This window comes from Nerophis ophidion, linkage group LG09, assembly GCF_033978795.1.
Source record: "Nerophis ophidion isolate RoL-2023_Sa linkage group LG09, RoL_Noph_v1.0, whole genome shotgun sequence".
Taxonomy (NCBI): domain Eukaryota; kingdom Metazoa; phylum Chordata; class Actinopteri; order Syngnathiformes; family Syngnathidae; genus Nerophis; species Nerophis ophidion.
In genome coordinates, this window is record NC_084619.1 from 29,671,728 (window position 1) to 29,687,465 (window position 15,738).

Below are 15,738 nucleotides of genomic sequence, written 5' to 3' on the forward strand. Positions count from 1 at the left end.
AAAAATGCTTCCCGACTCGAGCAATGCCATATGATGATTGACACATCAGTACATTGCAACACCTGGTATCGACACTGTCGATATTTGTATTAACCCTTCCATTTGGATTTTCTGTAGTTTACTTCGCCTTGTTTATCAATGTTTATGCATGTGCGGCCTGTGTTGACTTTAGGGCGTAGCCTGCGGTCACTGCCATGTAAAAATACACTTTAACGTGTTTGAACTCAAAGACGCGACTTTGGTGTGGTAAACTGTAACTTTAAATGTCGCGGAAGGAGGAAGAGGAAGATATAAGCGAACCTTGACTGTGGAAAATGTCAATAATTCTCATTTAGCGGACGGTCAAATGTTTGCTAAAGAACGTCAAGATTTCGAGAACAAATATCTCCAGAAAAGCTCGATGGACTTCACCAAAATTAACTCTTTCGAAACTTTCACGGAGGTGTGGAGTCATTACGGCTATGGAGAAAACTTGGAGGACTTGCTTGAACGGGAGTTCGCTCGACTTAACGGTAACTCTTTTTTTGTGTCCAATTGTTGTTTAATGTTTTATAGTGTTTTGTAGTAAGCGTCGACGTGGCAGGGCTTTACTGAACTAAACTTGTACAACTCATATATTTATTAAATAACAATTATTGAAATTCAACGATTTGGTATATTTGCAAACGGCTAAAGTATGTTTAATAATGCAAACTATAACCTGCTACCCAAGAATGTCCAACAATTATTCTGAAAGAAAGGGGAGGAATATAACCTTAGAGAAAAATCTAATTTAAAACATTTCTATGCTTGTACAACACTTAAAACAGTGGTTCTTAACCTGGGTTCGATCGAACTCTAGGGGTTCGGTGGGTCGGCCTCAGGGGTGAAGACACACCCGACTCATCGTGTTAATAAAAACTTCTCCCTATCGGCGTATTATGCATATTCCCCCAAACTGTCATTTCCCTGAGATTATTTTCTAATATAACTTGTTATATTATTATAATCAAATGGCAGTAGTCATTTCCCTGAGATTATTTTCTAATATAAGTAGACCCACTTACTATGACAATAAAAAAAAAAATGTTTTTCATAATTTGTACGCCTTTCAGATATGGCATTTCGTTCCCACTAAAACATTCACATGTTGCACAATGAGATGTAAACATGGGTATCATGTGTACACTCCTGTAACTTTCTGTTTGTGAAATATAACTTTATTAGTATTGATTTAACATAATAACGTTATTTCATGATTAATATTTATGAATTATGATTACATTAAAAAAAAAAAACATTTTATTTTTCACTAAAGAAGGGTTCGATGAATGCGCAAATGAAACTGGTGGTGTTCGGTACCTCCAACAAGGTTAAGAACCACTAACTTAAAACCTTTAGCATATCGGTATGTGGAATTCAATTATGGAATGGATTTACCAATGAAATCAAACAAAGCACCAATATGATTCACTTTGAGAGACTGCTCAAACTACACGTGTTCACAAAGTACACACAACAATAATTATGATAAATATCATGAACCCTTTTTTTATTTTAGTTTTTATTGAAACAAATATTATTTATGTATTTAATATGTGTATGCTTACTATGGTATATTAATTATTTATTATTTTTTGTTCACTGTTCTGTTACAGAGAACAAGGATATTGGATTAAATTGCTATGGTATGAAAAGGGGTAGAATTAAATAAGCTCTGCTTCTTCCTACTCCTTCTCGGACGTACTGTAATGAAATAACTGGAATTGTGTGATGCATTATATTGTATTATATGCATTTTCGAAATAAACTGAAACTGAACTGAACTGTACACACGTGTACACATACAGGTACTGTATATCTGGATCATGCAGCAAGTACTCTCTACCCACAATCTCTGGTCACGGATTACTGCCTGGATATTTCAAGGAACGTCTATGGTAAGGGAACCACAACATTTGCAGATTCTGGAAAACACGGAGCAGTTATGATAAACATGACAGAATTATAAAAACCTTGATCAGTTAAATTATCTTGGGAATTGGTGTATCCATCCCCTTGCTGTGTAAGTAACTACACACAAGTTTAAAACATGAGCATGCATGTTGGCATTTTATCCCTAGGGCAATATTTATGACACTTTTGTGATTTGCGTGGGTATTTTGACAGTTTTTTTTATGTTATAGAAATGCGGGTGACAGGGATGTCAAAGTTAACATTTAAATGCGGAATAAACCATGGTCATTAATAATTTGGTACAACAATGTAGTATTGGTGAGGGGGGCATTGAGCAGCAGTGGTGGCCGCTCTCGGCAATCATTTTGGTGATTTAACCACCAATTCCAACCCTAGATGCTGAGTGCCAAGAAAAAACAAAAGTGTAAAAAAAAAAAAAATTGAGATCCATCCATTTTCTTCCGTTTATCCAAGGTTGGGTCGTGGGGGCAGCAGCCTAAGCAGAAGCCCAGACTTCCCTCTCCCCAGCCACTTTGTCTAGCTCCCCCCGAGGCGTTCCCAGGCGTTCCCAGGCCAGCCGGGAGACATAGTTTTCCCAACGTTTCCTGGGTCTTCCCCGTGGCCTCCTGCCGGTTGGACGTGCCCTCTCCCTAGTTTTTTTACAGCCTCAGAAGCACTTAAGAACAAAATTACTTAAATTCATGAGAGAATACACAAAATGCCAGATTTGACTGGCAACGTCCACGTTTAAAGGCAGCTCTAAAAAAAAGTGCACATCTTGGATGCAAGCGAGCAGTAACAGACTTAAGTCGAGTAGGAGAATGCTGCGCAACCAAAATCTGCACAGTTGTGCACCTTTTTTCACTGAAGCACATAGGAGAATAGGGCCCTAAGTGCATTTATACTCCATTCTTTCTTGAGTCTCTTAGCTCATGTAGAATAAAACCTGGTTAAGAAATAAATTATATTTAATCATGATTAACAATCTACAGCTGTTCTGTGTTTAGATGTTTTAAATGTAATTGTTTAAATGCCCTCATGTAAAGTAAACTGATTTGTGTATTAAACTAAGATGACACAAAGAAGATAGTTTTTAGGGATGTATTGAAAATAAACAAATATTTTTTGGAATAAGTGCTGTAGAAAACATAAGAGAAAGGTTGGGAATGTTATTGTATTGCATTACAATTTGAAATATTGTGTCATCATTCTAAATAGGAAACCCTCACAGCCACAACCCCAGCAGCAGGTTAACACATGACACCGTGGAGAGGGTCAGGTACAGGTGAGCGCTAATCATGCCCTCAGAAACATTCCGAATGGGCCCATGTACCCTCGTTTAAAGCAAAATTGCATGAAATTAGTTTTTTGTTTTTTAAATGATCATTTTCTTTCAGGATATTGCAGCATTTCAACACCACCCCCGAGGAGTACTCTGTGATATTTACTTCGGGCTGTACAGCCGCTCTCAAATTAGTGGCAGAGGGCTTCCCCTGGAGGCCGCAGACAGAGGGCAAGACAGGAAGTCACTTCTGCTACCTTACTGACAACCACACATCTGTTGTTGGCATAAGAGGACTAACATCTGACAGGGGAGTGGTTGTCCTCCCAGTCTACCCCCAAGAGGTGCTAAATAGGGCAAAAGATGAGACTCAAGGTGAAAATACGGTTTGTCAGACGCCACATCTCTTCTGCTACCCAGCGCAGAGCAACTTCTCTGGGAGGAAATATCCCCTTAGCCATGTAAAAGGCATCCAGGCCAAGCGTCTTTACCCAGCATGTGACCATCCAGGCCAATGGTTTGTGTTGCTGGATGCTGCCTCGCTTGTCAGCTGTTCCCCACTAAACCTACAAGACTGCCCTGCCGATTTCATTCCTATTTCCTTCTACAAGATATTTGGCTTCCCTACAGGTCTGGGGGCCCTTCTTGTCCGCAACCACACATCAAGCATGCTAAAAAAGACTTATTTTGGGGGAGGTACAGCAGCAGCATACCTTTCTGGAGAAGATTATTACGTGCAGGCTGCAAACATTCCTGACAGGTAAGAGTCGCTTAAAAACTTCCTGGGCATTCCGTTATGACTGTAATTTAATGTCTTTTTTATTCTGGGCAAGATTTGAAGATGGCACAATCTCCTTTTTAGACGTCATTGCTCTCAACCACAGCTTTGAAACTCTTTACAGAATCACAGGTATATTAACCACTTTTATAACAAAGAAGTGACAATTCAACAACAGTGCATTGTCTTCTTTTCTTTCTTTCAGGGTGCATGCTGAACATACAGCAGCACACATTTGGCTTGGCACGCTACACTTACTTGCTTCTGTCAAGTCTTTGCCATGGCAACAGGCGACCAGTGGCCCAGATGTACACTCATGGCCAGTTTGAGAGTCCAAGCACACAAGGCGCAATCTTAAACTTCAACCTTATGGACTGTCATGGAAAAATAATTGGATATTCCCAGGTGCATACAAATTTGTTTCTGCCTAATCAAATAAATGAGTTATGCACTGATCTACTAAAATATCAATAAGACGTGCTAAACAGCATGTGGAAACAATACAATGTTGGGCGTGTTGTAAGTGATCTACTAAGACTGTGTGTACAGTTGATAACAAGTCCAAGAGTGGTTTAGAGCAGTGGTTCTCAACCTTTTTTCAGTGATGTACCCCCTGAGAACATTTTTTTTAATTCAAGTACCCCCTAATCAGAGCAAAGCACACAAAAAAGAGATAAAGAGGTAAAATACAGCATCAGTTTCTGATTTATTAAAGTGTATAACAGTGCAAAATATTGCTCATTTGTAGTGGTCTTTCTTGAACTATTTAGGGGAAAAAAGATATATAAATAACTAAAAACTTGGTGAAAAATAAACAAGTGATTCAATTATAAATAAAGATTTCTACACATAGAAGTAATCATTAACTTAAAGTGCCCTCTTTGGGGATTGTAATAGAGATCCATCTGGATTCATCAACATAATTCTAAACATTTCTTCACAAAAAAATAAATCTTTAACATCAATATTTATGGAACATGTCCACAAAAAATCTAGCTGTCAACACTGAATATTGCATTGTTGCATTTCTTTTCACAGTTTATGAACTTACATTCATATTTTGTTGAAGTATAATTCAATAATTATATTTATAAAGGATTTTTGAATTGTTGCTATTTTTAGAATATTAAAAAAAAATGTCACGTACCCCATGGCATACCTTCAAGTACTCCCACGGGTACGTGTACCCCCATTTGAGAACCACTGATATAGGAGATACATATGCACATAAGATATTTCATATAGGAGATACATTGATGATAAAAAAACAAGCATACACCAAAACAGCCCATGAAGTCATCTAGCAGCTATACAACTATAACATTGTATTGCTGAATAGACGATAATCTAAAGCATTTATTTCTGATAGTCCAAATATGTTGACACACAGACAAACTATTCTGTCTGAAGTATTTGCGGCCTCGTCCTTTCTCACAGCCATTTTTGAGTAACTATGCCAGTTTGCACATACTTTCCAGACGTGCTAGCTATAGATGCAAAACAGTCACCTCAGAACATTTTCAGTGTTGATAAATTACATTAGGAGCACTAAATGATTATACTTACATCTTCTCTCAGTATTGTGGGCATTCTTATAATCAGCATATATACTGTATATACATGAAATAGACATGCTAAATTGATTGCACTACCTATTTTGCCCATTTAAGACATAATCCACTTAGTAGAAAAGCTTTGTGTGCATGTGTTTAAGTACACAAAACCCTTTAGGCGAACAAGCCCTAAATTTATAGTATATGAATTGACAGTGCTTAAGACTACCATGATATTCTATTACAGGTGGACAGACTGGCAAGTTTGTACAATATCCATGTACGCACTGGTTGCTTCTGCAACACCGGAGCTTGTCAGAGCTTCCTTGGGATTACAAATCAGCAAATGAGGAGAAACTTACAAGTAAGCGATCAACGAGAAATGCAACAAAATCCATGCTCATTTAATAAAATGTTGTCATTTTCATTCGAAGGCTGGCCACGTCTGCGGAGATACCCTTGACTTGGTGGATGGGCTGCCAACCGGATCTGTCCGCGTGTCCTTTGGCTACATGTCAACCTTTGACGACTGTCAAAAGTTCCTGAGCTTTGTTGCCGAGTGCTTTGTGGAGAAACCAGTAACAGTAGACCAAGCCAGACTAGAAAGCCTTAAAGCTGCAAAAGCACCAAAGGAAGAGACTACAGTCAATATCACTGAAGTAACACCGAAAGACCAAGAAAAGGAGCAAATTACAGAATCTTCACGAAGGGGATTTAAAGTTCTAGGTCCAGGCAGCCATCAAGGAGCTTATACATTGACCAACATCTACGTATATCCCATCAAATCGTGTGGCGCTTTTGAGGTTGGAGCATTATGTTGTCATATCCTTATGGCTATATCGACAGTACAGTCATACCTCAACTTATTAGCTTAATTGGTTCTGTGATGTACCGGTAGTTCTCAACTCAAAACTCATACCTCAAATACATATTTCCCATTGAAATCAATCTGTTTGGTGCTTGCCCCCCCCAAAACAGCACACTTTCAACCACGTAAAATGTATTTTAAAAACAAAAACTAATTTTTGATATGAAATATTGTATACAATTGATATAATATAATGTACTACTAACTACAGTATCTCCCTGAAGTATTGTAACAATAATGTACAGCATTTACTTTGGAGAGTGGACTTCTACGGTATCTCCTTTTAGCTGCTTCTCCTGTCAGAAACCATCAGCAGCTTTTCCATATGTTCATGCATAAATGTCTGCCGTTTTGATATTATTTTAAGGGCAAGGCCGACTTCATGAATACTTTAGTGATGGGTACATGCACGTCTGTGTGGGTGTACTGGAAGCCTGTCAGTTTCAAGTAAATTGCTAGCGAGCCGGGAGACTGCCTCTGTTTTTGCGCAATATTTGTACGCTGCTTGGAGCAGTAGGTAAAAACAGCGCAGCCGAGTGAGAGCAAAAGTACACAACCACTAGACAAGACGGAGCTGTATGTGATCGACAGTTATGAACACCAATCATGGTATTCGGCTGTCAAAATCAGGGCCCCTGCGCTTCAGCCCATGTAAGCCCGTGCATTAATGCAGCCCTTGGCTTGGGTGGCGTTAGACTCGCTGTGCTTCAGTATGGTGCAGACTAGCAGCATTTTGTTGTAATTGTTTCAATGAGTTAGCCACACACACTGTCCTGTTTTTTGGTTATTTATAGATTTAATTTAATAACTATCATCCTCATGACTGTCCTTCACACTCACTTTATTCCTTCCCATAGTTCAAAAATAAAGTTATGCCAATTTCTAGCTATTACTAATGCAACCAAGTAAGACCAAACAATTTGGGAGTATCTTACAGGGTTCACTGTGACATTTGCTACACCAACTAATGATGAGGATGCTAGTTCCTCAAATTTTTGCTTACAACTTAAAGCGTAACGATTAGCCGAGAGACAGCTCTTCTCTCAAAACAATCCTAAATTGGTGTACTGTTAAGTTGAGGTATTACTATATTTATAACTTTATAAAGTATAAATTTTGTCTTGTGCATTAGGTCCACAACTGGCCAGTAGGACCTCAGGGTTTGCTATATGACAGAGGCTGGATGGTGGTAAATGGAAATGGGGTGTGCCTGAGTCAGAAAAGAGAACCACGTCTATGCCTCATTCGCCCACAAGTCAGTCTGTCTTCAAATGAGTTGCTTTTGCAGGCGACAGGTAGGCATTTACATTTATAAAACCCATTTACATTTATGTCCTGATCTGAAGGTATGTTTACTAAAACACATGCAAAACTGATAGCACACTCAAAGATGGTCTACAAAGTTTGTGCCCCTAGGATTACGTCTCTTAAATTAACAAAATACAAAGTGCAATCCATTTAGGGTGTCCGTCTTCATGTATATGCAGAATGTATGCTAATTAATATAACAGCCGCAATACTGGGAGGAGAAAATGCAAATATAATCATTTAACACTTGTGGTGGGATTTATCAAGCCTGAAACCGTTTTGTGACCTCTGTTTTGCTTCTATATTTTGCATATGTACATGCAGAATGGCACAGTTACACATAAATGGCTGCGCCATGCTCCAGGAGGTGTCCGTGTTATATGACAGGTGATGGAAAGAGGGAATCCTTCGTGCTTTGCAAGAAAAAAAAATATTAGACATATTTATCCAGCAATTCCATCTTTGAGCTGGTGAAAGATGTGTTTTCTTTCGTCTGGATCAGTCCAGCACATCAGTTAGTGCCAGCGTCTCTCAGAGCCCACCTTCACAAGCTAAAAGTCAGTTACAGGGGCGGCGTGGCGCAGAGGGATTGTGGCCGTGCGCAACCCAAGGGTCCCTGGTTCAATTCCCACCTAGTACCAACTTCGTCACATCCGTTGTGTCCTGAGCAAGACACTTCACCCTTGCTCCTGATGGGTGCTGGTTAGCGCCTTGCATGGCAGCTCCCTCCATCAGTGTGTAAATGTTGAACTAGTGTCAAAGCGCTTTGAGTACCTTGAAGGTAGAAAAGGGCTATACAAGTACAACCCATTTATTTATTATTATTTATTTACATTAAAAATTTCACTATTGATAAAAAAAAAGGTGGTGCTGATTATAGTTGTGTGCTGCATATTTTACAACATAGCAAAAGGCCACGTGTTGGTGCATAAGTAAATGTGGAGGGTACTGTCTCCATGGTTAAAGCCGGTATAATATACGCTAAATGCATATTTTAATAGAACTTTCTGCACCAGGTTTGCGCGTTATTTATTGTGCATGCAGTCTTAGTAAATCATCGACAATGCGCCCATTATTGGTGTGCGCAATTTATACATTTTGGTGCTGCCTAATTGCCCTACTCATAAACACATTCTTGAGAACTTTGTCTGCCAGAGAATAAGACTGAGCAAGAGGGATCAGTGTTGCCAACTTGGTGAGTTTGTTGCAAATGTTTGCAAGTAATCAGAACAATGTAGATACCAGTTTTCAAAAAAGCGACTAGTCCCTTTTGGCGCCTCTGACATGAAAATATGTTTTACTCTTTTCAACAAGCAGTCGGTGCTGCTGCACCCCCCTTCTCACATCTAAAGGCATTCACAGTTGGCTCCATCTTTGCAAGATTGAAAAAACAAAAAATAAAAAACTAATGGTAAATACATTATGTATTTACCATTAGTTTTAAAAATATTGATTTTGTTTTTCATATTTTTGGACAATTATTCAAACTACACCATTACGTCACTGGTTGTATTGCCGCTCTTTGACGAAATTGTTGGCCCATACACAGTTAAAATCTGTATCGTAAGTTTCTATGGCCCATTACTAGCATTAGGTCATTCAGTCATCAGTTCTCTAGATTGAGTAATACTTTTTTCTCATGGTCCTGCAGGAATGGATGATACCATGTCAGTTCCACTGGAAATCAGAACTGGAATGGACGCAAGCTCTCCGGTGTGTCAGAGTAAAGTTTGTGGTGATAGGTGAGCTCCGAATGGCAGACACATCAGATATTTGTTAACATTTTCACTTTTAGTTAGTAACGATATATCCTTTTTCAACACCTAAGACAGTACTCCTTAAATACAAATGAAATTTTTAGGCAGCAACATTTTAAAGGAAACCCTTTATTTAATGGGAAAGAAAACAAAGAATACAAGCTGATTTTAAATGCTCTTGTTGAGTCACAATAATAAAAAGAAACTATTCTGCCAGGGACTGTTAGATTAGATGTTGCACAAAGTAGTAATGATATCAAACTCTGTAGATTTCCCCTGGGTGCTCCTAAACACAATCCTCCACCTTCCCCTAGAGTAGAGACGGTGGACTGTGGTGATGGGGCTGCGTCGTGGCTTTCAGACTTTCTTGGACAGCCATGCCGTCTGATAAGACAAAGTCCCAATTTCACTCGAGGCATGAAAAAGAAGTTTGATACAGGTAATGGTGCTGTAATTTTACAATTTTCCATAGTACTTCACATGACTCCAGAGCAGGGATCTGCAACCTGTGACTCTTTTTATCCCTATGATGTGGCTCCACCTAGTTTCTGTGTACTGTAGTCACCACGTTGTCCCTTGAGGCACCTTCATGTCTTTCAAAGTTCCCCATCTGCCATTTACTTTGAGGGATCAACAGCCATACAGGTTACACTGAGGGTGGCCGTATAAACAACTTTAACACTGTTACAAATATGCGCCACATTGTGAACCCACTCCGAACAAGAATGACAAACACATTTCGGGAGAACATCCGCACCGTAACACAACATAAACACAATAGAACAAATACCCAGAACTCCTTGCAGTACTAACTCTTCCGGGACATTATAATATACAACCCAGCTGCCACCAACCCATAACCCCCCCAACCCCGGCTACCTCAAACCCCCTGTGTTGATGCTCATGATTGAATCACATCAACACAGGATAAGTACTAAAAGCCAATCATTTACAGCCTTTTCCGCGTTGCTGCTATTTAAATGTTAGACTTTTTAGGGGTATATCATGCTACACAAAATGATTTGGAAGGGGAAGACAGAGCTTGCCTTAATGCAGCTGCAAAAACAAGTTGTAGCTAGAATAGAGCAAAAGTATGTTAGCATGGATATACCCAATAAAGGAAAAAACATGGAATAAAAGGAGATGTATGACAACCAGTACTGGGCATAATGTTGTTGGACGGCGTGGTGCAGTTGGGAGAGTGGCCGTGCCAGCCACCTGAGGGTTCCTGGTTCGATCCTCAGCTTCTACCAACATAGTCACGTCTGTTGAGTCCTTGAGCAAGACACTTCACCCTTGCTCCTGATGGGTCGTGGCCACCATCAGTGTGTGAATGTGTGTGTGTATGGGTGAATGTGGAAATAGTGTCAAAGCGCTTTGAGTACCTTGAAGGTAGAAAAGCGCTATACAAGTATAACCCATAACCCATTTACCATAATAACGGTGTTACTAACACAACTTTAACTACAATGACGAAAACATTTACAACCATTCAATGAATTGATCGTCATGTAATTCCACAATACCCTGTTTGTTGACAAGGAGAAATCCAGCCACTTAAGAACATTCAAACCCTGTATTAACTATTTATATATATATATGTGTGTATATATATATATATATATATGTGTATATATATATATATATATATGTATATATATAATACTATATATATATATATATATATATAAACCAATGTGCCTAGCACTGGTGACAACACAACAGATCATAAAACAAAAATCCAAATAATTTTCAGGGGGCAGTTACCTAGGGAAAAACTACAAAACAAACCAGTAACAAAATAAGATGCAAAATACAGAGATGAAAAAATCAACAAGATAGGAATGTAACATGACAACACATTAAAGGAAACTGTATGTAGCACTCATTTTAATTTAAGGATCTAATAGGTTTGGTGGCTGCAAGTGGGTTTGGATTTGGTGGAAATGAGCCCAAATGGTTCTTCTGACCCTGCTCCAGAGAATGCAGTAGAAATGTACATGTTTCTGGTTACCTTCTTTCAATGGCAGCTATAAATGTCCATCCATCCATCCATTTTCTACCGCTTATTCCCTTTGGGGTCTCAGCTACAATCGGGCGGAAGGCGGTGTTCACCCTGGACAAGTCGCCACCTCATCGCAGGGCCAACACAGATAGACAGACAACATTCACACTCACATTCACACACTAGGGCCAATTTAGTGTTGCCAATCAACCAATCCCCGGATACATGTCTTTGGAGGTGGGAGGAAGCCGGAGTACCCGGAGGGAACCCACGCATTCACGGGGAGGAAATGCAAACTCCACACAGAAAGATCCCGAGCCCGAGATTGAACCCCAGACTACTCAGGACCTTAGTATTGTGAGGCAGACGCACTAACCCCTCTGCCACCGTGAAGCCCTGCTATAAATGTCTTTATATTCTATTTTACTGAGTAAACCACATGTTCCATAAAAGAACATTTTGTTAGATTATTCCCAAATGGATTGGAAGTAGACAGGTTGAACAATATTGACAAATTGTATGCTGTAATTGCTTCATCTTGTGAAATAGGGCTTCCAATTTTCAGACACCAAGGCTGCAGACAATTTTGCAGCGGAACTCGGCAGCTGTAATTGATGGGTAATATCATGTATTTCCCTTCCAGCCATCAGCTCATCGTCACTCTCACTGGTGAATGAAGCACAGTATCTCATGATCAATCGTGCCAGTGTGGAGCTCATTCACAAAGTAATGAGCAGCAGGTTTGAACACTTTGACGTTTTTTTGAAAATACTCAAAGCCACATTGATATAACAATGGGTAATTTACAGAGCGCAATAAAATAACATGCAGTCTTTACCATTCCTTTCTAAGAAAAGAAGAGTCAGCGCTCGACACACAAAACATCATCAGTCGGTTCCGAGCCAATTTCGTCATTGCAGGCGGTGAAGCATTTGAGGAGGAAAATTGGTCAAGCTTGATTATTGGCAACATTCAATTCACGGTGAGCTGACACTTTAATATCAAATCCGTTCATTTGTTGTGTTGTTAGATGTGCTTCATGTGTAGTGAATTTACAGGTCATAGGTCAATGTGTTCGTTGCCAAATGGTTGGAATAGACCAGAACACTGGGAGCAAAACCAAAGAGCCTCTTATTTCTCTTTCAAGCCAGCGCACTGGAAAGGTTAGTCATATGTAAAAAAATAAATAACCTACATTTCATTTTTGTACTTTTCTGATATTTGATTACACATTTTATAAGGTTATAGATGTCATCAAATAAAACATGCTGCTTGTTATTGCCACCATTTCTAGGTGACATTCGGCGTGTACCTCGTCCATCATTTACCAGAAGGGTCCACTAAAGCCGGTGTCTTGTGCACTGGATCCCTGTGCTTCATAAACAGCACCGCAAACACCCAAGACGTGCCTGTGACATTGGGAGGTTTTCTGACATGATACCTGTCAAGTGTGCAGGGATCTTCTTTTTTATTTGCTAGGTTTTACTTTGTCGATATCCACAATCCTTGAGATGCCGGTTCCTGCAGTTCTTAAAGCCAACCAGCCAAAATAAATGCGTGTACTGTTATTTCCTAAGTATAAAGCGCTCTTAAATATAAGCCACACCCACTTAATTTTTGGAAAAAAAAAGTTCTACATAACAATCAAACTTTATTTATATAGCCCTTAATGCCAAATGCCTCAAAGGGCTTCACAAACCACAATTACATCGGCATCAACCGGATTTGATCCCACATCTGGGAAAAAAAAAAAACTCACCCCAATGTGGGAACAAGTTCCTTGGTGACGGGTGAAATGGATGTCGATGTAATATTGGCTGCACACATCTGTGTGATGCAGGTGTTTATATTAAAACATGAAATGTGTTCATTCACAAAGAGCCTGTCCCAAAAAAATCCTAAAATTACTATTGTGCAGAATTCATTAAGCCAGTGTTTTTCAACATTTTCTGAGCCAAGGCACATGTTTTTCATTGAAAAAAATCCCAAGGGACACCAGCAGCAGAAGTCATTAAAAAATGAAACCCAGCAGCCAATGTTGACAATCAAAAAGTAGTTCTTGCAATTGTTGGATATGAATTCAAACCATAACCAACCATGCATCACTTTAACTCTTGTCTCAAAGCAGGTGTACCTTAACAACATGTCACATCACGCTGTGACTTATTTGGAGGTTTTTGACGTTTTCCTCTGTGTGTCGTGTTTTAGTTATTTACTTGCGCTCCTATTTCGGGGGCAGTTTCATGTCTTCCTTGAACGCTGTTCCCGCACCTACTTTGTTTTCGCAATCAAGACTATTTAAGTTGTGTGGACGCTATCCTTCTTTGCGGGGACATTGATTGTCATGTCATGTACGGATGTACTTTGTGGATGACATCTGCTCCATAGGCTGTAAGTCTTTGCTGTCGTCCAGCATTCTGTTTTTGTTTACTTTGCAGCCAGTTCAGTTTTATTTTTGTTTTGCATAGCCGTCCCTAAGCTTCAATGCCTTTTCTTAGCGGCAATCGCCTTTTGTTTATTTTTGGTTTAAGCGTTAGATACCTTTTTACCTACATGCTGCGACTCGCATACTGTGATCAGGACAACCCATGTTCCCGACATCTCCAAAGCAGTTAACTACCTGCTGCCACCTACTGATGTAAAAGAGTATTATCATCTGCCGAGCTCTAGACATCACAGACACTCAACATACATCCATCCATCCATCCATTTTCTACCGCTTATTCCCTTTTGGGGTCGCGGGGGGCGCTGGCGCCTATCTCAGCTACAATCGGGCGGAAGGCGGGGTACACCCTGGACAAGTCGCCACCTCATCGCAGGGCCAACACAGATAGACAGACAACATTCACACTCACTTTCACACACTAGGGCCAATTTAGTGTTGCCAATCAACCTATCCCCAGGTGCATGTCTTTGGAAGTGGGAGGAAGCCGGAGTACCCAGAGGGAACCCACTCAACAACCACACATTATTTGCGGGATTATAATTACTGGTTTGCCAAAAATATTTTTAACCCAAATAGGTGAAACAACATAATCTCCTACGGCATATCAGACTGTATCACAGTGGTTGAAAAACTGCAACAAGCGACAGGGTTCAAAACGTGACAAAAAAGAGTTGCGGTTTATACAGTCCGAAATTTACTTTACGTTCTGTGTCAGCCCGAGTCTATATAATATATTGTAAATATTTTAAGTGAGTTGTTTTTTCACTCAAGTGTTGTGAAATAAAGCAGGTGTAGCATTTTATTCACATGGCAAACGTTGTCGATCCTGATGCAATCACTGGTGCTCATTTTTCTTCATTTATTCTTCCTCTTATTCCCGAGGAGATTAACACACTTTTTATTCCAACCACATCTTTCAGACGGCTGTTTGCAATCCAAGGCAGCGTTTTCCTAATCATGAAGAAAACTACCAGACTTCTGTATGTCCTACTCATACATGTATTGCCAAAACATGTGTGAATGGGGATTAAAAGAAGTGCAGCACAGTATCAGGCCTGGTAAAAATTGAATTTACGAAAATATTTGTCTTACAATACTACAAATACAGTATGCTATTTTGTCCCAAGGATATATTTTCATTTCAAACCAGGCTCGTCCTCTACAGTATTGCTGCTAAATGTGTGCAATGTTACATTGCATAGACTAAGCAGGATTCTCAAACAGTGGTACATGTACCACTGGTGGTACGTGGGCTCTATCTAGTGGTATGTCAAATAATAACTTAAATAAATATTCAAAGACAGTCCAAATTGTGTGTAATGTTACAGTTGACTACATATTGAATATAATTGGTAAATGAAACCTCTGCCTTGTTTTTAATGAATACCTGTACATATTACGCCACTGTATTCTAATGTAAGTCATTATAGTGGTACTTAGAGAGCAAAGTTTTTTCTGAGGTGGCACTTGGTCAAACATGTACATGTACAGCTGTATCGATCCATTGTGGTAAAGAAGAACTGAGCCGGAAGGCAAAGCTCTCAATTTACTGGTCGATCTATGTTCCAATCCTCACCTAAGGTCATGAGCTTTGGATTATGACCGAAAGGACAAGATCACGGATACAAGTGGCCAAAATTAGTTCCTCCCGGGCTCTCCCGTAGAGATAGCGTGAGAAGCTCTGCCATCCAGGGGAAGCTCAAAGTAAAGCCGCTGCACCTCCATGTTGAGAGGAGCCAGATGAGATGGTTCGGGCATCTGGTCAGGATGCCACCCCAACGTCTCCCTAGGGAGGTGTTTAGGGCA

The 15,738-nt window shown here is 39.8% G+C and overlaps 1 protein-coding gene across 1 annotated transcript; it reads left to right on the plus strand.

The window, feature by feature from the left end:
- Nucleotides 1-90: 90 nt before the first annotated feature.
- Nucleotides 91-14,747, plus strand: mocos (molybdenum cofactor sulfurase). The gene is made up of 15 exons (XM_061910770.1): nt 91-512; nt 1,830-1,919; nt 3,154-3,220; nt 3,333-3,977; nt 4,051-4,127; nt 4,201-4,400; nt 5,796-5,912; nt 5,983-6,351; nt 7,549-7,711; nt 9,376-9,466; nt 9,796-9,920; nt 12,130-12,226; nt 12,339-12,468; nt 12,545-12,649; nt 12,781-14,747. The coding sequence occupies exons 1-15, from the start codon at nt 347-349 to the stop codon at nt 12,922-12,924; spliced, it is 2,586 nt and encodes an 861-aa protein (XP_061766754.1). The 5' UTR covers nt 91-346; the 3' UTR covers nt 12,925-14,747.
- Nucleotides 14,748-15,738: the final 991 nt, after the last annotated feature.